General features: G+C 62.0%; 3 protein-coding genes across 8 annotated transcripts in view; 2 read left to right on the top strand and 1 right to left on the bottom strand.

The window, feature by feature from the left end:
* Positions 1 to 9,312, top strand: part of HDAC7 (histone deacetylase 7) — a 56,656-nt gene extending 47,344 nt beyond the window's left edge. For all 6 annotated transcript variants that reach the window (XM_050983709.1, XM_050983710.1, XM_050983707.1 and 3 more), the window contains 15 exons: positions 564 to 779; positions 1,493 to 1,703; positions 2,124 to 2,257; positions 2,756 to 2,876; positions 3,032 to 3,081; positions 3,973 to 4,080; positions 4,275 to 4,330; positions 4,478 to 4,565; positions 4,792 to 4,911; positions 5,337 to 5,434; positions 5,534 to 5,652; positions 6,052 to 6,185; positions 6,298 to 6,382; positions 6,820 to 6,958; positions 7,775 to 9,312. In XM_050983709.1, the coding sequence (XP_050839666.1) occupies positions 564 to 779; positions 1,493 to 1,703; positions 2,124 to 2,257; positions 2,756 to 2,876; positions 3,032 to 3,081; positions 3,973 to 4,080; positions 4,275 to 4,330; positions 4,478 to 4,565; positions 4,792 to 4,911; positions 5,337 to 5,434; positions 5,534 to 5,652; positions 6,052 to 6,185; positions 6,298 to 6,382; positions 6,820 to 6,958; positions 7,775 to 7,820 (1,725 nt within the window). In that variant the 3' untranslated portion in view covers positions 7,821 to 9,312. The remainder of the gene's footprint in view (positions 1 to 563; positions 780 to 1,492; positions 1,704 to 2,123; positions 2,258 to 2,755; positions 2,877 to 3,031; positions 3,082 to 3,972; positions 4,081 to 4,274; positions 4,331 to 4,477; positions 4,566 to 4,791; positions 4,912 to 5,336; positions 5,435 to 5,533; positions 5,653 to 6,051; positions 6,186 to 6,297; positions 6,383 to 6,819; positions 6,959 to 7,774) is intronic.
* LOC127060452 (collagen alpha-4(IV) chain-like) lies at positions 8,166 to 9,514 on the top strand. Its single transcript, XM_050983729.1, has 2 exons — positions 8,166 to 8,986; positions 9,052 to 9,514. The coding sequence occupies exons 1-2, from the start codon at positions 8,166 to 8,168 to the stop codon at positions 9,482 to 9,484; spliced, it is 1,254 nt and encodes a 417-aa protein (XP_050839686.1). The 3' UTR covers positions 9,485 to 9,514.
* Positions 9,515 to 9,650: 136 nt separating this feature from the next.
* Positions 9,651 to 16,127, bottom strand: LOC115484495 (twist-related protein 2-like). Its single transcript, XM_030231649.2, has 2 exons — positions 14,635 to 16,127; positions 9,651 to 10,862 (listed from the first exon to the last, which is right to left on the bottom strand). The coding sequence occupies exon 1, from the start codon at positions 15,111 to 15,113 to the stop codon at positions 14,640 to 14,642; it is 474 nt and encodes a 157-aa protein (XP_030087509.1). The 5' UTR covers positions 15,114 to 16,127; the 3' UTR covers positions 9,651 to 10,862; positions 14,635 to 14,639.
* Between the last annotated feature and the right edge of the window lie 4,340 nt (positions 16,128 to 20,467).

Below are 20,467 nucleotides of genomic sequence, written 5' to 3'. Positions count from 1 at the left end.
AGTATAGATTATATATTATATACTAAATACTATATATAATGTATAATATATACATTTTATATATTATTAATATATAAAATAGCTATCTTTTAAAACTGTTTTTAGTTTCATTTTTCTCTCAACGTCTGTTTTGTTCTATAGCATTTCTAAGTCAGTATTTTTATATATAAAAATATATATTAGTTTATATGTATAAATATACATATATACATATACACACATATTGTATTTTTATTTTATTATAATATAATTATATGATACATTATATATTATATACAATATATTTTATATTTTGTTATATATATATATATATATATATATATACACAGAAATATAAGTTGATATACAGATGTACAGTCACACACACAAATGTAAGTAAGTTGATATACAGATGTACAGTCACACACACAAATGTAAGTAAGTTGATGTACAGATATACAGTCACACACACAAATGTAAGTAAGTTGATATACAGATGTATAGTCCGTGAGCCTTTCATTAGAGCTGAGGACCTTTCCAGCGCTGTGTTTTTCACGTGTTTTTCTCCCCTGATGCTGTCCCAGCTGCAGCGCCTGGCCAAGTCCAGCGAGAAGCCGCGGCTGCGGCAGATCCCCTCCTCGGAGGACATGGAGGCCGAGGGGACCGGCCCGGAGGCGGCGGCCGAGGCTGCGGAGCCCAGCAGGGCCCGGGCGGAGCCGGCCCGGCCCGGCGGCAGCGGGAAGGAGCCCGAGAGGACGCACAAGATGGGGCAGCCGCAGGAGGAGCTGGTCCTGCAGCAGGTACGGCAGGGAGGGAGCCTGGGGACAGGGACAGGGACAGGGACAGGGACAGGGACAGGACCGTGCAGCTCCCTGGGACAGGGACAGGGGCAGAGCTGCGGCCACCGCTGCTGGCAGCACAGCTGGGGTTTGTCCCCAAATTGCCGGGCATCGAATTGCCGGGCTTTGTCCCCGAATTGTTGGCTCTGTTCCCAGATTGCCAGGCATCGTCCCCGAATTGTCGGGCTTTGTCCCCAGATTGCTGGGCATCGAATTGCCGAATTGCTGGGCCCTGTCCCCAGATTGCCAGCCATCGCCCCCCAGTTGTCGGGCTTTGTCCCCGAATTGCCGGGCTTTGTCCCCAGATTGCTGGAACTTTGTCCCCAAATTGCCGCGTTTTTTCCCCAAATTGCCGGCTCTGTCCCATCGCTGCTGCCACTGCGCGGCTGAGCCGGCAGGGAGCAGCAGATGCTGGGACAGTCCTGCCCTGTCCTGTCCTGTCCTGTTTATCCTGTCCTGTCCTGTCCTGCCTGGTCCTGTCCCATCCTGTCCCGCTTTGCCCTGTCCTGCTTGTCCAGTACTGTTTCATCCTGTCCTGCCCTGTCCTGTCCTGTCCTGCCCTGTCCTGTCCCAGCCCGGAGCAGCCGCTGGATCCAGCTCAGGACGCAGGGCTCTGTGCCCTGTCCCCGTGCTGGGGACACTGCCCCGTCCCCTGACGCTGTCCTTGTCCCCAGGCCCTCCTGTGGGACTCCTTCCAGCGGGTGCAGCAGCAGCTCCTCAAGCGCCAGCCCTTGGCCGACCCCCCCGTGCTCCCCCCCGGCCACCGGCCCCTGTCCCGGGCCCAGTCGTCCCCGGCCACGGCCACCGTGTCCCTCCCTGCCCAGGACACCAAGGCGCTGGCCCTGCCCGTGCAGGAGCAGCCGCCCAAGCCGCACTTCACCACAGGTAAGGCCACACCTGCGGGGCTGTCACTGCTGGGCAGGGACAGGAGGGCACCTGGGGATGTCCCGGGGCGGCTCCACACGGGTCCGGGTCAGTCCCTGATGGGACTGGGAGCATCAGGAGAGAGCTGGGGGGTGGGCCCTTCTCCTTATCTCGGGGGGCTTTTCCAGGCAGGGTTTGCCCTCCTGGCCCCTGGCTGCATTCCTGGGGTTTGGGGCAGGATGTCCCGTGGTTTGGGGCAGAATCTCCCAGGATTGGGGCAGGATGTCCCAGGATTGGGGCAGGATGTCCCAGGATTGGGGGCAGAATCTCCCGTGGTTTGGGACAGAATCTCCCGTGGTTTGGGGGGGATTTTGGTCAGCATTTGGGGTCTTGGAGCCCCTGCAGAGGAGCTGAGGGTGCAGCTCTGGCGGTGCCTGGCAGGGCTGGTTTATGACTCGGTGATGCTGAAGCACCAGTGCTCCTGCGGGGACAACAGCAACCACCCCGAGCACGCGGGCAGGATCCAGAGCATCTGGTCCCGGCTGCAGGAGCGGGGCCTGCGCAGCCGCTGCGAGGTGAGCTCAGAGGGCTGGGCCCTCCTCCATCCCTCCTGAACCCATCCCATCCCTCCTGAACCCATCCCATCCCTCCTGAACCCATCCCACCCCTCCCGATCCCATCCCATCCCTCCTGATCCCATCCCATCCCTCCTGATTCCATCCCATCCCTCCTGAACCCATCCCACTCCTCCTGATCCCATCCCATCCCATCCCACTCCTCCCGATCCCATCCCTCCCCTCCTCCCCCAGTTTGCCACCCTGTCCTCGGTGGTTTCCCTGCTGTGCCCATCTCCCCCGGGGTTGGGGCTCTGCTGGATGCTGGGCACAGGGAGGGGCTGCTCCCCCCAAACCAGCGAGCTCTGCCAGGCCCAGCCTAGTAAAACCCAGCTCTGGGCTGCCTCTGGCTCCCTGGCTGCACTTTGGGGCTGCTCAAGTGCCAGCCCGGGGGTCCTGCAGGGGGACAGCAGGACGGTGTCCCCCCGGTGTCCCCCCGGTGACAGCCGTGTCCCCCAGTGCCTGCGGGGCCGCAAGGCCACCCTGGAGGAGCTGCAGTGCGTGCACAGCGAGCGCCACGTGCTGCTCTACGGCACCAACCCCCTCAACCGCCTCAAACTGGACAACGGCAAGCTGGCAGGTGGGTGCCACCCCTGGCCAGGGGGGTCCCCACCCTGGCACCCGTTCCCGGGCCTGGGGAGGGCTCCCAGCAGCTCCCGGGGTGCTGGGCACAGCCTGGCCCCACCCTGGTCCTGCTTGCCCAGCCTGAGTCCCCGCTGGCCCCTCTCTCCACAGGGATCCTGTCCCAGAGGACGTTTGTGATGCTGCCCTGCGGAGGGGTGGGGGTGAGTGTTCCACCCCTGAGCCGGGTTTTGGGGTCACTGCTGAATCCCTGCTCTGGGTTTTGGGGTCACTGCTGAATCCCTGCTCTGGGTTTTGGGGTCACTGCTCTGCCCTTTGGGCTGGGCTGTTCCCTTTTGTCCCCTCAGGATCTCGGGGCAGCTCCCGAAGCCTCTGGGCAGCCTGGGTGGGGGTGTTTGATGGAAGTGTTGGATCAGAGCAGCTTGGGGTCCTTGGGGATGTCTGAGCGTCCCACTCAGCAAGGGGATCCTGGATCAGAGCCCCCCGAGGGGCTGGCAGGCGGAGGTCCCCACTGCGGGAGGGCAGCAGTGACACAGGGACAGCAGCACCCTCTCCATTCCCAGCTTTCCCTCCTGGTTTCTCTGCATTCACTGCCTCCTCCTCTCCTCCTGTCCCTGTCCCTGTCCCTGTCCCTGTCCCTGTCCCTGTCCCTGTCCCTGTCCTCTCCTGTCCCTGTCCCTGTCCTCTCCCTGTCCTGTCTCTCTCTTTCAGGAAGGGGCTCCCTCGGTGCCTTCCTGCTGCCTCTTCTGGTTCTGCTCCTCTCCTTGCCGGCCGTGCTGGGCCCAGCTCTGCTTTCCCTGCTCTGCCTCCTTTCCCTGCTCTGTTCCCGGGGCTGCAGCTGCCCCCCCCGGGCACGGGGGGCTCACACCTGGCCCCCAGCAGAAGAGTTTTGAGTTTTCCGGCTCTGAGGCGGTGCTGATGTTTGGTTAAACACAAAAATGAGATAAATCAGGTAAAGCGGGGGCTGGGCCGGGAGGAGAGCGTGGGGGGGCCAGTGTCACCTTGGGCTGGCACAGGACACCGACCCGGCTGGGTGAGGCCATGGCTGCTGTCCCCGGGTGCTGTGTCCCCCTGTGACCCGTGTCCCCCCGCAGGTGGACAGTGACACCATCTGGAACGAGCTGCACTCGTCCAACGCCGCGCGCTGGGCGGCCGGCAGCGTCACCGAGCTGGCCTTCAAGGTGGCCACCAGGGAGCTGAAGGTAGGGCTGGCCTGGGGGGGGTCCCAGGGCTGTGTCCCCAAGGCTGGGGGTCCCAGGGCTGTGTCACCCCACAGCTGGGAGTCCCAGGGCTGTGCCCCCCACAGCCGGGGGTCCCAGGGCTGTGTGGCCCTGGGAACGTGGGGTGTGTCCCCCTGGGGGTGGCAGCTCTGACCTGGCCCCTGCTCTGTCCCCAGAACGGCTTTGCCGTGGTGCGGCCGCCCGGACACCACGCGGATCCTTCCACGGCCATGTAAGGCCCCTCCCTCCCTCCCCAAGGCACCTGGGGAGCCCCAAAAGCTCTCCAGGGCTCAAAGCCACCCCCAAACCCCCCTGGGAGCCACCCCTGCCCAGGGGGAGCTCGGGAAGGGCCCGAGGTGACTCCCACCCCTCTTCCCAGGGGATTCTGCTTCTTTAACTCGGTGGCCATCGCTGCCAGGCAGCTGCAGCAGAAGGGGAAGCTCAGCAAGATCCTCATCGTGGACTGGGTGAGTCCCCCCCTTCCCCAGGATGTCCCCAGGATGTCCCCAGGATGTCCCCAGGGGCAGTTCCTGCTCCAGCTCTTGTGGGAGTGTGGCTGGAACCCCGGATGTGCTCAGGACTGGGGAGCAGGAGCAGATCCTGGCCTGGGGGCTCAGCCCCGCCTGCCTGGGGCTCTCTGAGGTTCTGGGGCCGCCCAGCAGCTGCCAAAATCCTCTCTGGCTGTCCCTGCAGGACGTTCACCACGGCAACGGGACCCAGCAGATCTTCTACAGGGACCCCGAGGTTCTCTACATCTCCCTGCACCGCCACGACGACGGCAACTTCTTCCCGGGCAGCGGGGCCCCCGACGAGGTGGGAGGGACAGAGGGGACAGAGGGGACAGCAGGACACGGGGGCTGGGCAGGGACAGTGCCCTGGGGGCTCCTTTCCCACCCCTGACCCTGCCTGGGCCGCCCAGCACGGGGATGGAGACTGATGGAGAGGCAGGAACATCCCACAGGTCCTGACCCTGCTGTGGGGCTGGGCAGGGGGGGCAGGACCCCCAAAATGCTGAGAGGGAGTTGGGACCCCCAAACTGCTTCCCGTGGCATGGAACAGGGGGCTGGGACCCCCAAACTGCTTCCTGTGGCATGGAACAGGGGGCTGGGACCCCCAGACACTCTCCAATGGCACAGGGCAGGGGGCTGGGACCCCAAACTGCTTCCCATGGCACAGAACACGGGCTGGGACCCCACCTGGCTCCCCCAGAGCCTCACCCTGTCCTTGCTCCCCCCCAGGTGGGCGCTGGCCCCGGCGAGGGCTTCAACGTCAACGTGGCCTGGGCTGGAGGGCTCGACCCCCCCATGGGTGACCCCGAGTACCTGGCTGCCTTCAGGTACTGTCCCCATGCCCGTGTGCCCTGCTCTGGGTGGGGCTGACCCCTCCCCATCCCCTTTCCCCCGTGTGGGGCTGACCCCTCCCCACCCTTCCCCAGGACCGTGGTGATGCCCATTGCCCACGAGTTCTGCCCCGACCTGGTGCTGGTGTCGGCCGGGTTCGACGCCGCCGAGGGCCACCCGCCCCCCCTGGGGGGCTACAAAGTCTCTGCCAAGTGTAAGGAGGGGGCTCGGGGCGGGGTGTCCCCCCTTGGGGTCATGTGTCCCCTCTTGGGGTCAGGTGTCCCCCCTTGGGGTCAGGTGTCCCCCTCCCACCCAGGCTGGGACCCCCGGGAAGGGGCGGCCACTCCTGGGGGAGCCACTGGAGATTTTGGGGTTGGGTTTGGGCAGGGGGAGGTGACAGTGCTGGTGTCCCCCAGGTTTGGGCTGGGGCAGGTGCCATTCCTGGTGTCCCCCAGGTTGGGGCAGGGGGAGGTGACAGTGCTGGTGTCCCCCAGGTTGGGGCAGGGGGAGGTGACATTCCTGGGTGTCCCCCAGGTTTGGGCAGGGGGAGGTGACATTCCTGGGTGTCCCCCAGGTTTGGGCAGGGGGAGGTGACAGTGCTGGTGTCCCCCAGGTTTTGGCTACATGACCAAGCAGCTGATGAGCCTGGCAGGGGGGGCCGTGGTGCTGGCCCTGGAGGGGGGGCACGACCTCACGGCCATCTGTGACGCCTCCGAGGCCTGCGTGTCCGCCCTGCTGGGCCACGAGGTGAGACTGGCACTGACCCCGTGCCACCGCCCCAGCCTGGGCACGGCTGAACACCCGCGTCCCCCCGTGCCACCACCACCCACGTGCCCCCCTGTCCCCCCTGTCCCTGCAGCCGGAGCCGCTCCCTGAGGACAGCCTGAGGCAGAAGCCCAACGCCAACGCCGTGCGCTCCCTGGAGGCCGTGATCCAGGTCCAGAGTGAGTGGAGACCTGGGCCACCCCTAGCCTGGGCCACCCCTAGCCTGGGCCACCCCTAGCCTGGGCCACCTAGCCTGGGCCACCCCTAGCCTGGGCCACCCGTCAAACCTGGGCCACCCCAAACCTGGGCCACCTAGCCTGGGCCACCCTGAACCTGGGCCACCTAGCCTGGGCCACCCCTAGCCTGGGCCACCCCTAGCCTGGGCCACCCCTAGCCTGGGCCACCCCAAGCCTGGGCCACCCTGAACCTGGGCCACCCCTAGCCTGGGCCACCCCGAACCTGGGCCACCCTGTCCTGGGTTATCCCTATTCTGGACTATCCCTGTCCCAGGTTATCCCTGTCCCAGTCTGTCCCTGTCCCAGGCCATCCCTGTCCCAGGCCATCCCTGTCCCAGGCCATCCCGTCCGCTGTCCCCAGCGCCGCTGTCCCCCCGCAGGTCGATACTGGGTGGCCGTGCAGCGCTTCGCCTCCAAGCTGGGCTGCTCCTTCCTCGAGGCTCAGCACCACGAGGCCGACGAGGTGGAGACGGTCACGGCCCTGGCGTCCCTCTCGGTGGCCGTGATGGTGGAGAAGAGGTGACATTCCCGGGATTGCCCTGTGCCAGGGGGGTGGCAGCAGGGCAGGGCTGTGTCCCCACCTGGGTGAGGTTCTGGGCTCCTGGGAGCCCCATGCTGGGCCCATCCCAAATGGAAACCCAACCAAACCCTGCTGGGAGCCCCGTGTTGGGCCCATCCCAAATGGAAACCCAACCAAACCCTGCTGGGAACCCCGTGCTGGGCTCATCCCAAATGGAAACCCAACCAAACCCTGCTGGGAGCCCCGTGCTGGGCTCATCCCAAATGGAAACCCAACCAAACCCTGCTGGGATCCCTGTGCTGGGCCCATCCCAAATGGAAACCCAACCAAACCCTGCTGGGATCCCTGTGCTGGGCCCATCCCAAAGGAAACCCAACCAAACCCTGCTGGGAACCCCGTGCTGGCCCTTCCAATGGAACCCAACCAATCCGCTGGAGCCCCTGTTGGGCCCATCCCAAAGGAAACCAACCAAACCCTGCTGGGAGCCCCGTGCTGGGCTCATCCCAAAGGAAACCCAACCAAACCCTGCTGGGAACCCCGTCCTGGGCCCATCCCAAATGGAAAACCCAACCAAACCCTGCTGGGAGCCCCGTGCTGGGCTCATCCCAAATGGAAACCCAACCAAACCCTGCTGGGATCCCTGTGCTGGGCCCTTCCCAAATGGAAATCCAACAAGACCCTCCTGCCTGGGGGTGGGGGCTGTCAGCCCTGCCAGAGGGTCCCCTCCTGTCCCCTCCTGTCCCCTCCTGTCCCCTCCCTGTGTCAGTGTCCCTGCAGGAGCGGGATGTGGCCCTGACGTGTCCGGTTCCCTGCAGGGCGCAGGAGGAGCCCATGGAGCAGGAGGAGCCCATGAGCCAGTGACACTTGGGGACAGTCCCCGGCGTGGCCGGAGCCCCCGGAGGTCCCGATCCCGTTTGCTCCCCCCGCTCCCGAGGCCCTGGGCAGGCCTGGACTCCTGGAAGGGACATTCCCACCTCCAACGGGACAGGACCACGGAGAGCCCCGGGCCTGGACCGTGCCCAGGGCCCCCCCAGCTTTGGGACCCCTCGAGGGGGTGAAACCCCCCCAGCCCTGCGGCGCTGACCCCCAACCCCAGGACCCTCCTCAGCAGGAAGGGCTGGACACTGGGATGGACGCTGGGATGGACGCTGGGACCACCCTGGGCACGGCTCCAGAGCCCGGGAGGAGCATCCCGGGGTTTGCTCCATGGGCTGGGATCTCCGTGCCCTCCCCAGAGCTTCCCTGGCTCCCCTCGCCCTGCTGGGCACGGGGACAGAGCGGCAGGGACGGGCTGGAGCTCGGGAGCATCCCCAGGGAGGTTTGGGACATCCCAAGGAAGGTTTGGGACATCCCAAGGAAGGTTTGGGACATCCCAAGGAAGACATGGAGCGCCCCCAAAGAAGATTTGGAGCTCCCCCAGGAAAGTTTGGAGCCTTCTGGGGAAGGTTTGGGGCATCCCAAGGAAGATTTGGAGTCTCCCAAGGAACGTCTGCAGCCCCCCAAGGAATGTCTGGAGCCCCCCAAGGAATGTCTGGAGCCCCCCAGCGAGGGCAGAGCGGGGTCGGGGCGTGGGCAGTGCCCGGGGGTCCCTCCTGCCCAGTTTGCACTATGGACCCTGCCAGCCCTGGTGTGACCCTGGCTCCTCTTCCCGGGGGAATTTTGGGACCCTTCCCCTCCGGCCGAGCCCCTTCCAGCCCCCCGAGGCCCTGCCGGGCTGTGGGTCCAGCCCCTGAGCCCCTCCCCAGCCCAGGCTCCCCAATTCCCACTGGGGATCCCCCAGGGATGCCCAAAGCCCCTCGGTCCTGTCCCTGTCCCCGTCCCTGTCCCCGTCCCTGTCCTGGGGTGACAGGGGCAGATCCAGAGCTCCAACCCGAGCCTTCCACCCCAATTTCCCTTTTCCCATTTCCTCAAAAGCCTTCCCTGCACCCCAAGGGTTCCCACCAGGAGCAGGCCCTGTCCCGGGGCTCTGGGGACAGGGGGGACAGGCCTGGGGACAGAGGGGACAGGCCTGGGGACAGAGGGGACAGGCCTGGGGACAGAGGGGACAGAGGCCTGGGGACAGAGGGGACAGGCCTGGGGACAGAGGGGACAGAGGCCTGGGGACAGCGGGGACAGCCCTGGGGACAGCGGGGACAGCCCTGGGGACAGAGGGGACAGAGGCCTGGGGACAGAGAGGACTCAGCCCTGGGGACAGAGGGGGCCCAGCCCTGGGGACAGAGGGGACAGCCCTGGGGACAGAGGGGACCCAGCCGTGGCTGAGCTGGGCGTGGGGCAGCTCCGGCCGCGGGAGGAGATTTTGTACAAAAACAAAACAAAAAAACCAAAAACATTTTAAAAGAAAAAAAAAAAGGAATCGAAACCTTGGTGTGGCTCAGGGTGGGGGTCCTGAGGGGGGTCCTGAGGGGGGTCCTGGGGGGGTGGAGGGACCTCCCAAGCTCCATCCTGCTGGAATCTACCCGGAGGAATCCACCATGCACAGATTTTTGGGGCCTTTCCCCCCAAAAATGGGTCAGAAGGGTCCTTAGGATGATATTTTGCTCATTTTAAGGGTTTTTGGCTCATTTTAAAGTTTTTTTTCTCATTTAAAATGCAGGGATTTTTTAAAAAACAAACAAGACGCACCTAAATACTTGAAAATATTTTTTAAAAAATATATTTCACCTTTAAAAAAAAATTGGTTGGAAGCCAGAGTCTCACTCCACAGAAAAGTTTTTTCCCTTTATTTTTCAAGCACAATTTATTGTTTTTTGAAAGAAGGTTTTGACTTCTGAAGCCGATTTTGTTTCTCAGCTGTAAAATCCTTCCCGTGAGGCGAAGCCGCCGCCGCAGCCCCGTTTTTAGGGGAATTTTGACTTTTTTAAGCACCTCCAGATTTTTTGGAAGGCTGCAATCTACTCCCTGGCGCAGGGAATCCACTCCCTCTGCACATAAAAATTGGGAATTGGGTAGGAAAAGTCACTCTGGGCCTTCCCGTGGCCCCTCCGTGGATTCTCTGGGCGCCCCGAATCTGATCCCAACTGGAATTCCTCTCCCGTGGAATGTCTGGGGGCTCAGGCCTGGGGCAGCCTCCCTGGAAGGGATTTCCCCTCCTTTTCTGCCATAACAGGACAAAAAACTGATTTGTTTTTTTTTGCCTGATTCCAATAAAAGCGGCCGGGCCGAGGGAGGTGCGGGGGGGACCCAGCAGCGCCATTCCCTAGGGAAAACAAGGATTGAGCCCTGGAAAATTCCCCCTGGGCTTTATTGGGGTGTTCTGGGCACCCCAAGACCTCCATCGTCCCCTCTCCACACCCCCAAAAATCCCAAACCCGCTCAGAGTTCCTGAAATGACCCCAAAATCCCAAAATTCCCAGCGGCTCCGTCTCCAGCCTCAATTCCCGAGAAATCCCGAGGAATTGGGAGCTGGGGCCTTGGTGGGGCCCCATCTGCAGGGCAGGGGGGCCTGGGGGGGGCCAGCAGCCCCCAAATCCCCCCGAATCCTCATCCATGGGAACACAATCCGTGGGATCACAATCCATGGAATCACAATCCATGGGATGGTCCTGGCGCGGAGCCTTCGGAGCAGGATGAGAGCGGGGGGACCCCCGAGGTCCTTGGGGGGGCTCCTTGGGGGGCTCCAGCCGTTCCTCTTCCCTCATCCTGGAGGAATTTCCCAGCCCGAGGCAGCTCTGGGAAGGGCTCCTGGGATCTGGGGGTGGTTCCTTACCTGCGAGCCCACAACAAATCCCAGCCCCGAGCGCCTCCAGCCGCGCCTGACCCGACTCCAGCCAGCTCCTGCTGCTCCCTCGGGCTCCTCCCCAAAGGGTTTGGGGTCCCTGGGGACTTGGGGGTCCTTCCCTCCTCTCTCCAGGGAGGATCCTGCGGGATTTGGGGTGCTGGAGCTGCTTCCATTGAGGCGGAGACCTGGGGGGAGACAGCGGGGTCAGGCAGGGCTGGGCTTCCCCAAATCCTACAAATCCACACCCTGGGGGGAGACCGCGGGGTCAGGCTGGGCTGGGCTTCCCCAAATCCTACAAATCCATCCCCTGGAGCCGGCAGGGGCAGAGCCGCCCTCACCCTCAGCGCTGCCTCCAGAGCTCGGCATTCCCGGATTTCCCCGGAGCTGCCAGGGATGAGCTGAGGCCTCCCCACACCTGAGGCTGGGCATTAATCCCACCCAAATCCCGAATCCCGGCTCTTCCCCAGGTCGGATCTCGGGGAGCCGAGGCCGGGCAGGGCTGGTGGCGCTGGAGCCAGGCGGGAGGATGGAGCAGGACTCGGCTCCAGGGATCCATCCCTGCAGAGGATGGAGCAGGACTCGGCTCCAGGGATCCATCCCTGCGGAGGATGGAGCAGGACTCGGCTCCAGGGATCCATCCCTGCAGAGGATGGAGCAGGACTCGGCTCCAGGGATCCATCCCTGCGGGATCAGCATCCCCCGGGGTTCATTCCAGCTTGATTCCATCCCCTCCCGCTTTGTCTCCGGCTGTTTCCCCCTCACCGAGAGCTTCCCCTCTCTGCAGAGGAGCCCGGGAGGGAGAAATCAAATCCTCCAGGAATTCTCCCCCGGGAAGGGCTGAGGCGGTGCCAGGGGTGGGGGCAGAGGGGAAAATCCCCCAAAGGCCGATGTGGGAGCCCTTGGGATGGGTGATGGGCACATCCAGGGGCCCGAGGGCCACGGGCAGCCAAAATTCCGGAGTCGTGGCCGGGCAGGATCATCTCAACCCAGCCCATGGGAAAATGGATCAGCTCCCTGAGCCCAGCGAGGTCTGATCCCCAAAAAAAGCTCTCCCGGGGGGATTTTGGAATCCTCCAGAGGGTCGGACAAGGTTTAACACCAAAAACCCTCGCGGGGGGATCCCAGGGCTGCCCGAGGGCCGCGGGAGGAGCCCGGCCCCGCAGGATTTGGGATGGAGAAGCTCTCGGAGCTTCGCCCACCCCGGGCTCGGGAGCTGAGGCCGCGCCCGGTCCAGCCGGTCCCGCCGCTCCCCCTCCGCTGCCCGGAGCCTTCCCTGACAGCCGGGATGAAAAACGGGCTCGTTCCAGAGGCATTCCCGGAGCTCCAGCGGGCTCCTTGCAGGGGCCATAAACCTGGAGATATTTCCTCATTCCCCAGGGCTGGATCCGTGATTTTATGTCTGGATTAATTTTAACTAATCCTCAGCAGTGCGGGGACCCTGCCGTGGAGAGCAGCTCGGTCCCCTGGGTGGTTTGCTCTGTTTTTAATGAAAATGTGGAGGTTTTTGCTGGAAAAACGAGCCCAGCAGCTCTGGTCGGGCCCGTGACAATTCGGGGATTTGGGGGATGTCCCACATCCCTCTCCAGGGCGGCTCCTCCTGCCCCTCCAACACCTCCCCTTCCCCCCGAGTGCAAACACCGCTCCGGGAAAAGCAGATTTTGGGGAACGCTCCGGCCTCCACACCTGCTCTGTTCCAGGAGGAAACCCCAGGAGCACCGAACCACCAGGAACAGATTTCCCGGGATTTCGGCAGCTCCTCACCTCTCCTGGGAACCCAGCCCCACCTGGGGGTCCTGGACCACCCTGAGCACTCTAACCAGGGGCTGGATCCGCATTTAAGGGGCTGATTTGGGGCGGGAAGGGATCCCTGCTCTCCTGCCGGGGGATTTTAAAGCAGCTCGAGATGGATTTCCCGAGCAGGGAAATAACAGGGAATAGGGAACAGGGCTGGGAGCTGTTCCCGAGCTCCCCCAGTGCCCCGGAGCAGCGAGAGGTGTTTATAAATAAAAGCAAATGAAGCAGCCGCCAGACAAAGCCGATTCCAGGCGAGAGCAACGGTCCCCAAAGGGAAGATTTATCCAAGGTCTTTCAGGAGAGACAATTAAGTGAGGGCAACGCGAGGGAGGCGATAAATCCAGGGAGACAAATGAAGGGCGAGGAACATCAGCCCTCAGCCGCTCCCCCCGGCAGCTCCAGCTTCCAGCCTCATTTTCTCCTCCAGCAGGGAAAGAAACCATTTTAATGTGCTCAAGACTCTGCCGGGAAAAGCTGGGCTGGGGGAACTTCAAACGTGATTTCTGTTGCCTGAGGGCTCCATCCCTCTTTTTCCCCGGCTGATGTCTCCTGGTTAACGAGGGCACATCCAGCTTTCCCAGCCCCCTTTGATATTTAATAGGCCGAGTTCCACATCCAGGGGCTGCTTTCCATTAGGAAACCCCAACCCCGGGCTCGTTCTCAGCCTCCCCAGCCCGGCACCGCTTCTCCCGCGGCTCTTCCCCGGTTCTGGGGCTTTGCCGGGAGAATCCCCCTCCCTCTCGCTCCCTGCCCGGCCGGGATCGTTCACCGGGACCCCAGAACGCCGCAGGTTCGTCCGGGGAGGGCGATTCGCTCCCCAGCTGGGGGATGCGGGCGCGGAGCTGCTCGGGGTGGATTTTGAGGGGAATGCTGATCCGGCTGTGCTCACGGGAGCTCTCCAAAGTGACCGAAGGGTCTTTAATCCCTCTGTTTATCCCTCAGTCCTGCCAAGAACTCGGCTGAAATAAACAGCCCTGGGAGCCGGGGCTGGCCCCGGAGCCGCGTCGGGTTCCGCACACCCAGGGAGCCAAAATGGGTCTGGGGGTGCTGGGGAGGGGGCTCAGCCTCCCCAGGGCAAAGGGATTTCAGTCAGGCTTCGTAAAATTCGGGATGAGGCCGTGCCGAGCAGCTTCCCCCAAAACTGGAGAATCCAACCCCAAAGTGCCAAATCCAGAATGGGGTGCCCAGGAGAGGGTGAGGGGTCCAGGGGGGCACGGGGGGCTCAGCATCCCAACTGGTCCTGGCGGGTTTTGGGCATCCCAAAGTGAGGACAAGGGGCCGCCCGCTCCTCCTCTGGCTGACCCCGAGGAGAGGTGACCAGATAAGGACAGGATTTAATGTCTGAAACAACAGGGTCTGCCCCCAAAAAATGATATTTATACATGAATTTAGCAAAGTGTCAGATTTCCTGCTGGCTGGGAGGGATCTGGCTGGGAAAGGGAGTTTCGAGGTGGCCCATCCTGAAAGGAAAAGCCCTGGGAGATGCTTGGCACCCTGAGCCAGCCCTGGCACCTCCCCGGCCTCGAATTCGGGGCCGTTCCGTGCCCCAAGAGAGGCAGGAGGAGCCCGGTCCTGGCTGGGGACAGCGGGGCCTCTCGGGAGCCAGGGTCCCATGAGGCATCCCCGGAGCTCCTGGCTTGGGAATGTCCTCTGGAATTTTCTGTTCCTGCTCTGCGGGAAGCGTCGGCGCCTCGTTGACCCCGCTCCTCCCATTCCCGAGTCCTCCCAGCCCTAAAACTCCGAATTCTGGATTGTTCCCCTCTCAGCATCCTGAGCTGAGTCCATCAGATTTCCCAGGCAGTGCAGGATTCCCGTGGATCCCATCCTGTCCGCGGAGCTCTGGGAGAGGAGCCAGGCAGGCTGCAGGACACGAGGCCCCCCCAGGGCAGGGCGGGTTTGACACCTCGGCAGCCCCAGCAAGGCCAGGACACAGTTTGGGAGTAAATCAGATTTTTAAACCCATTTTTGAAGCTTTCCCACCCCTGCTGAGTGGGATCAGCTCGGGAACCGCCACCTCCTCCCGCTCTGGGGTCTGGTGGGACAAACCCCTCGTCCCCAGAGTGCCAGGAGGGGCAGCCGCGATTCCCAGTGAGATCGAACTGGGACACGCCCGAAGGCTGCGGGGACACGGCGAGGACACGGCGGTGACACGGCCACACGTACCCGGCTCAGTGGGACGCCGACATGGACCAGGCGCCCTCCATCCTCCACACGGAGAAGGCGTAGCTGAGCCTCTCGTGGGCCAGGAAGTTGCAGCTGGCGGCGACCTTGTGGTCCAGCTCGTCGCTCTGCAGCACCTGGCACAGGAAGTCGATGTAGCGAGCGGCCAGCTTGAGCGTCTGGATCTTGCTGAGCTTGTCCGAGGGCAGCGTGGGGATGATCTTGCGCAGCTCGGCGAAGGCGTCGTTGAGGGACTGGGTGCGCTGGCGCTCCCGCACGTTGGCGATGACGCGCTGGGCGTGGGCGTCCTCGGGGGGCTGCGGGGCCGGGCTGCGCCGGCTGCGCTTGCCCTGCGGCGAGGGGGCTCCGCCGGGGCCCTGCCCGCGCTTGCGGCCGCTCTTCCTGGGCAGCCGCTCGGCCTCGTCCTCGCTGGTGGCCGCGCTGCCCTCGGGGGACTCCGGGGAAAGGTTTTCCTCCTTCATCTCCTCGGCTCCCTGGGCTGCGCAGGAGCCGGCGGTGGCTCCCGAGGCGCGGCCCCGAGCATTCGCCCTGGGGCTCCCCGGGCGCCCCGAGCCCCGCAGAGCCCTCCAAGGAGCTCCTTGGCTTCTCCTTTGGGCCAGGAGAGGAGGGCGCTGGGATGACTTCGGGAACGGCTCCTGCTGATAGGGCGAGCGGGGCGGGGGCGGACCAGGCGCAGACCAATGCAGGGGAACGCCAGCGGCTCTGGAGCTTATGGGTTCCAGATTTCCTCTCTCCCTCCCCACCGCCACCCCGAGCCCTCCGGCACAGATGCTCCGGCTGCCGCCCGGATGTCAGGGACGTTCTCGGTGCCAAGGGAGCCCCAGCCATGGAGCTCGGCGGTGGCTTTGGGGGGTTTTTAAGTGATTTTTGAATCCAGTTGACCCCACACAGAAATATCCCCTTGTTTGGGGTGGAGGAGGAGACTTTCACCTGTGAGCAAGCCAGGTGGGGATGTGGAGCCACAGGGTTGCAATGAGTGGGTCACGAACTCCCGAAATCCGAAGGAAGGAGCAGCCAAAGGGAGATCGGCATCCGTAGGGCTCTTGAGGAAAGCTTTCAGTCAAAATACGCTTGAGTTTGTGTCCATTTGTCCATCCCTCCGTCCATCCAACCATCATCCATCCATCCATCCATCCATCCATCCATCCATCCATCCATCCATCCATCCATCCATCCATCCAACCATCCATCCAACCATCAGCCATCCATCCGTCCATCTGTCCATCCGTCCATCTGTCCTTCCATCCATCACCCTCATCTCCCTCATCACCAAATTCCTGTTGAGTAAACCCAGCAGCCCCTGGGTGGAAGAGGAAGGGGAAGGAAGAGGAGCAGGAAATGGAAGAGGAAGGGGAGCAGGAGGAAGAAGGGAAGGCAGGACCTCTCTGGGAATGCCCCAGCAGGACGGGATTGGGGCCGGATCCGGAGCCCTCCGCCCCAACGAGGGCTGGGGAGCTGCCACCAGCCCCAGCTGGGGCTCGGCCTGTGCCTGGCCTTTATTCCCTAATTAATTCTTCTCTTTTTTTTTTTTTTTTTTTTTTTTTATTGTTTTCCTTTTAAAAGAAAATAAATTGAATTGAATTTTGCCCGGAGAAGGGTTCTGGCCAGGGGAGGGGAGGTTTGGGATCGGGGCTGGGATCCTGGAGTGAAGGGAGGAACACAATGAGCTTTGAAGCGCAGGAAGGAGCAGCCCCACACCCCAAGGGGCTTTTGTCCCCACATTTGGAGGGTTTGCGGCTTTTCCCTCAAACATTTCAATTTGTTCTTTCAGTGACTGTTTTTTTGGGAAGATTTTCATCCAAACTTCTCATGGAAAGGTCACGAGGCACCAAAGTGGTTTCAATAACTCCTCCAGCTCACTGGGGGTTTTTTCTGGTGCTGCTTTTGACACATCGGGGAAAATTTCAAGCCTTAAAGAAAAAACCACAAACTGAGCCAAGCCCGGCTCACTTGACTCAGGGAGAAGTCACCGGATGGGAGATTTGAATTCCCAATTCCCACCAGTTCCTGGCCCCTCTGGACACGTCCCGTCCTGGATCCCCCCACGCCCTCACATCCATCACCCCCAGGAGGATTTTGGGGGGGTTTTGGGGAACCTCCTCCCAGGGGACAAGGGACAGGACAGCAGGAAACAGCCTCGAGTGGTGCCAAGGGTTTAGGTTGGACCTTGGCAAAATTCCTCCTGGGCAGGACCCTCCAGCCCCGGGCAGGGGTGGGGTTCCCATCCCCGGGGGATTGCAGAGCGGAGGTGGCACTTGGGGACATGGTCAGGGTGGCCTCGGCAGTGCTGGGGAAGCGTTTGGTGCTCTCACAGGGTTTTGTTTCGCTTTGTTTCGAGATTTTCTTTTCACGCTCCTTTTCCTTGTTCCGGAGGACAAAAATAATCCCCGTTTCATTCTGCGTGAAGAAAAAAAAACCCAAAAAAAAAGAGGATGAGGCTGATAAATGGGGAAGATGAAAGGAGCTGGGACGAGCCGCTGCCCCTGGGGGCCGGGAAGCGCCTGGAGACCCCCAGGTTTTTCCAGTTACGGCGGCCCCGAGTGGAAACAGCTGCGGGGGGCCGAAAACGCCGAGCGCCCGCGCCCGTGGGGTCGCCACGGCAACGGCGGGAATTTGGGGCGCTGGGAAGGGGAACCCGCGGGGCTTTGATCCCGGGCTGATGGATGGACAGCGACCCTTCCCCGGCGCGCTGACCCCGCGCTCCCGGAACGCGCCCGATCCGCCACAACGGGGCTCGGGGGTCCCGGGGGGTGCAGGGGGGTCCTGGGAGCGACCCCGGAGCTTTCCTGCGGGATGGGGTCGGGATGGGCTGCAGGAGGGACCCCGCGGTGCTGCCCCCATCCCCGGGCCGGGCCCATCCTGTTCCACTTAATTCCCACACGTGTGAAAGTTTCTTCCCCCTTTTCTCCCCCATCTGCTCCCATCTGGCCATCAAAGCAGGAGAGCGCTGGGATCGGGGTCCCGCTGCCAGGAACCGTCCCGAGCTCTCCCTGCATGGAGCTGGGAATGTTGGGAATGCTGGAAATGATGGGATCAGCCCTGGCTCGGTCCCTCCGAGCCCTTCCGGGCCTCCAGAGCTGCCCTTGGGTCGGCACCGACCCCGGATCCTGCCCGGACCCTGCTGGGGAGAAAAGCTCCCCACGAGCTTCTCCCGTTTCCTCCTGGTCTCTCCTCCTGCTTTGTCACCCCGGAGCCACCCAGGGGCTGGGGAGGGGTCCCCAGGGGCTGGGACAGGAGGGGACAAACAAGAATTCCAAGAAATGGGAGCAAGGGGACTCTGCAGGCCAGGAAAGGAACAGGGAGGAGGGAGAGGCTGTCCTGCACCTCGGGAACAAATCAAAACCCCCGGAGTGTCCAAGGCCAGGCTGGGATCCTCCAGCATCCAACTCCTGGGTACCTCTGACTGCAATTCCAGGCACCCCAAGCTGTCTCCTCGTCCTTCCTTCACTCACCTTTTCCCTCTGAGAGCATCCATGCCCTTTGTCTCCCTCTCTCTTCTGCACAGGATTCCCAATCCCAATAAAAATCCCAACAAAGCCAGAAAATCAGATGTTTTTCCTCCCCCAGTGCACTGACCCTGGTTGTCCGCTTTAAAAGGAATTGGATTTGGGAAAATCTGTGGGGTTTGTGTGCAGGGAGCTGGGGCAGATCCAGAAAAAATCCCAAAAATCCATCCCGACCTCGGCCTGCCCCCCGCAGAGCCCTGGGATCCTCCGGTGGAGCATCAGCTCAGGAATTTGTGGGAAAGAGGAGTCCAGGAGTGCCCTTAGCAACCAGACAAACATTTGTGGGGGGTTCTGGTCCATCCAGGAGGGAAAAACCCTCTGGAAAAATCCGGGAAAGGCGGTGCTGGGAGGGTGAATTTGCCAGATCTTCCCCATGGAGCAGACTCTGGATGCTGCTCCCACACAAACTCACCCCTCGTGCTCCTGCTCACAGCAGATCAACCGGGAATTTGGGATTGGGAACTGGGAGAGAGCAAAAAAGGGAACAAATTTTGGGGGTGTTTTATCCCATGGGCAACCAGAGCTGGGTCCCATCCCAGGGGGAGCACCCACAGTAAATCCCAGTTTTCCTCGGGATGTAATCCATGAGCAGCAGAGCCTGTGAGTGGGATGGGGCTGTGGAGAGAAGGGATGGATGGATGGATGGATGGATGGATGGATGGATGGATGGATGGATGGATGGATGGATGGATGGATGGATGGATGGATGGATGGATGGATGGATGGATGGATGGATGGATGGATGGATGATGGATAGATCCATGGATGGATCCATGGATGGATGGATCCATGGATGGATCCATGGATGGATCCATGGATGGAACCACATCCCAGGGGAACGCTGAATTATTTCTGTGGGAGCAGCTCTGGGATCCCCAGAGCCTCTCTGCTGGGCCAAACTGGAGCTCAAAGGGGGCTCGGAAAAGCCCCCGGAGCTGCAAACCACACCTGGAGCCACCGCCCACCGTGTCCCCAAGGCCTGGGTGTCCCCAGCCCTCAGCCCATCCAGGGTGGGGGTCTCTGGCAGAAGCAGGGGAGGGTCCCTGCTCTCCCAGAGCTTCCCCCTTCCCTGAGCCGCCCCCACCCCCTCCCAGCCCCGCAGCACATCTGGGACACCCCCGGAGCCTTCAAAGCCGTGTCTGGGGAGAGACGAAAGGCCCGGCTCAGCTCCTGGCCGGAGATGAAAGGAGAGCTCTCCCCCGGCGGCTGGAACGAGTTCCCGGCGCTCCGGAGCGGGGCTGCGCTTCCTGCCCGCCTTCCCGGAGGGACTCGGCAGCAAATCCCGGGGCGGCCGGGCCCGGGGGGCTCCGGGCTGCCCCAGGGGCTCCGGGCCGCTCCGTGGGCTGGGGGGGACAAGGGGCAGTGGGACGGGGAGGGAAAAGCTGCTCCAGGACCAGCCCGGGGCGGGGGAGCGGCTGCCGGGCGGATGCGAGCGACAGATTTTCCTCATTTCGTCCCAGGAAATTCTATTCCGATTAAAAGGCGTTTGATCTGCGCGGGCAGGGCGGGGGGAGGCCGGGCTGGGCTTGGGTTCCTCTGCAGTTGTTGGGCTTTATGGGGCTCGTGAAGCAGCTCAAAGCTCCCGGGGTTTGGCGGCTGCAGAACGCGGAGTTGAATTTCGGGGTTTGTGAAAAGGTGGAGGAGGAAGGGAGGGAGCCACGAGCGCCCCAGGACTCTCCTCTCCCGGTTTTCCAAAGGGTTGATCCCTCTCCATCAGGGAAGGGGAATCCTCCAGCTCCTCACCCCTCCATCACCAGGAAAAAAAGGAATAAAAGGGTTTTTTCCAGGCTGGAGAAGGGAAATGTCCCAGTGTCGTGGGAGGCTGGGGTTCTCACGGTGAACCACAGGGCCTTGTGGAATTTGGGGTTTCCCGAGGGCTGGTGGGGATGGATTTTGGGGTTTATCAGCCTAAAAAAGGGGTAGAAGCCCCTTAGAAGTGAGGCAGAGCCACCCCACGGGACAGGCAGGAGGAGCAGGGCTGCTGCTTCCCCCGGGTCGTTATTCCAGCCCCTTCCCCACATCCTTCTCTCCCATTCCCGGCTGAGGAGGAAGGGAAGCAGTGACCCCTCCATGGGAAGAGGTTCCAGCCCAGCTCCAGGCTGGGGATGAGCAGAGGGACCCCCGGTGACCCCTTTGCCTCCAACCCCAAACCCCATCCCGAAGGCTCTTCCCAGCCTGGGGATTTTCAGCCTCCTCGTTAAGCACTGGGCCCATATTGAACCATTTTACTCCCTTGGTTGCTCTCCAAGCTGAGAGTTGTCCTAAAAATAACCATTCCCAGTTCTGTGTGATGTTCTCCCCCCTCTCCC

The sequence above is a fragment of the Serinus canaria genome, chromosome 25 (assembly GCF_022539315.1).
Source record: "Serinus canaria isolate serCan28SL12 chromosome 25, serCan2020, whole genome shotgun sequence".
Classification (NCBI taxonomy): domain Eukaryota; kingdom Metazoa; phylum Chordata; class Aves; order Passeriformes; family Fringillidae; genus Serinus; species Serinus canaria.
This window is presented reverse-complemented; position numbering and strand designations above follow the sequence as displayed.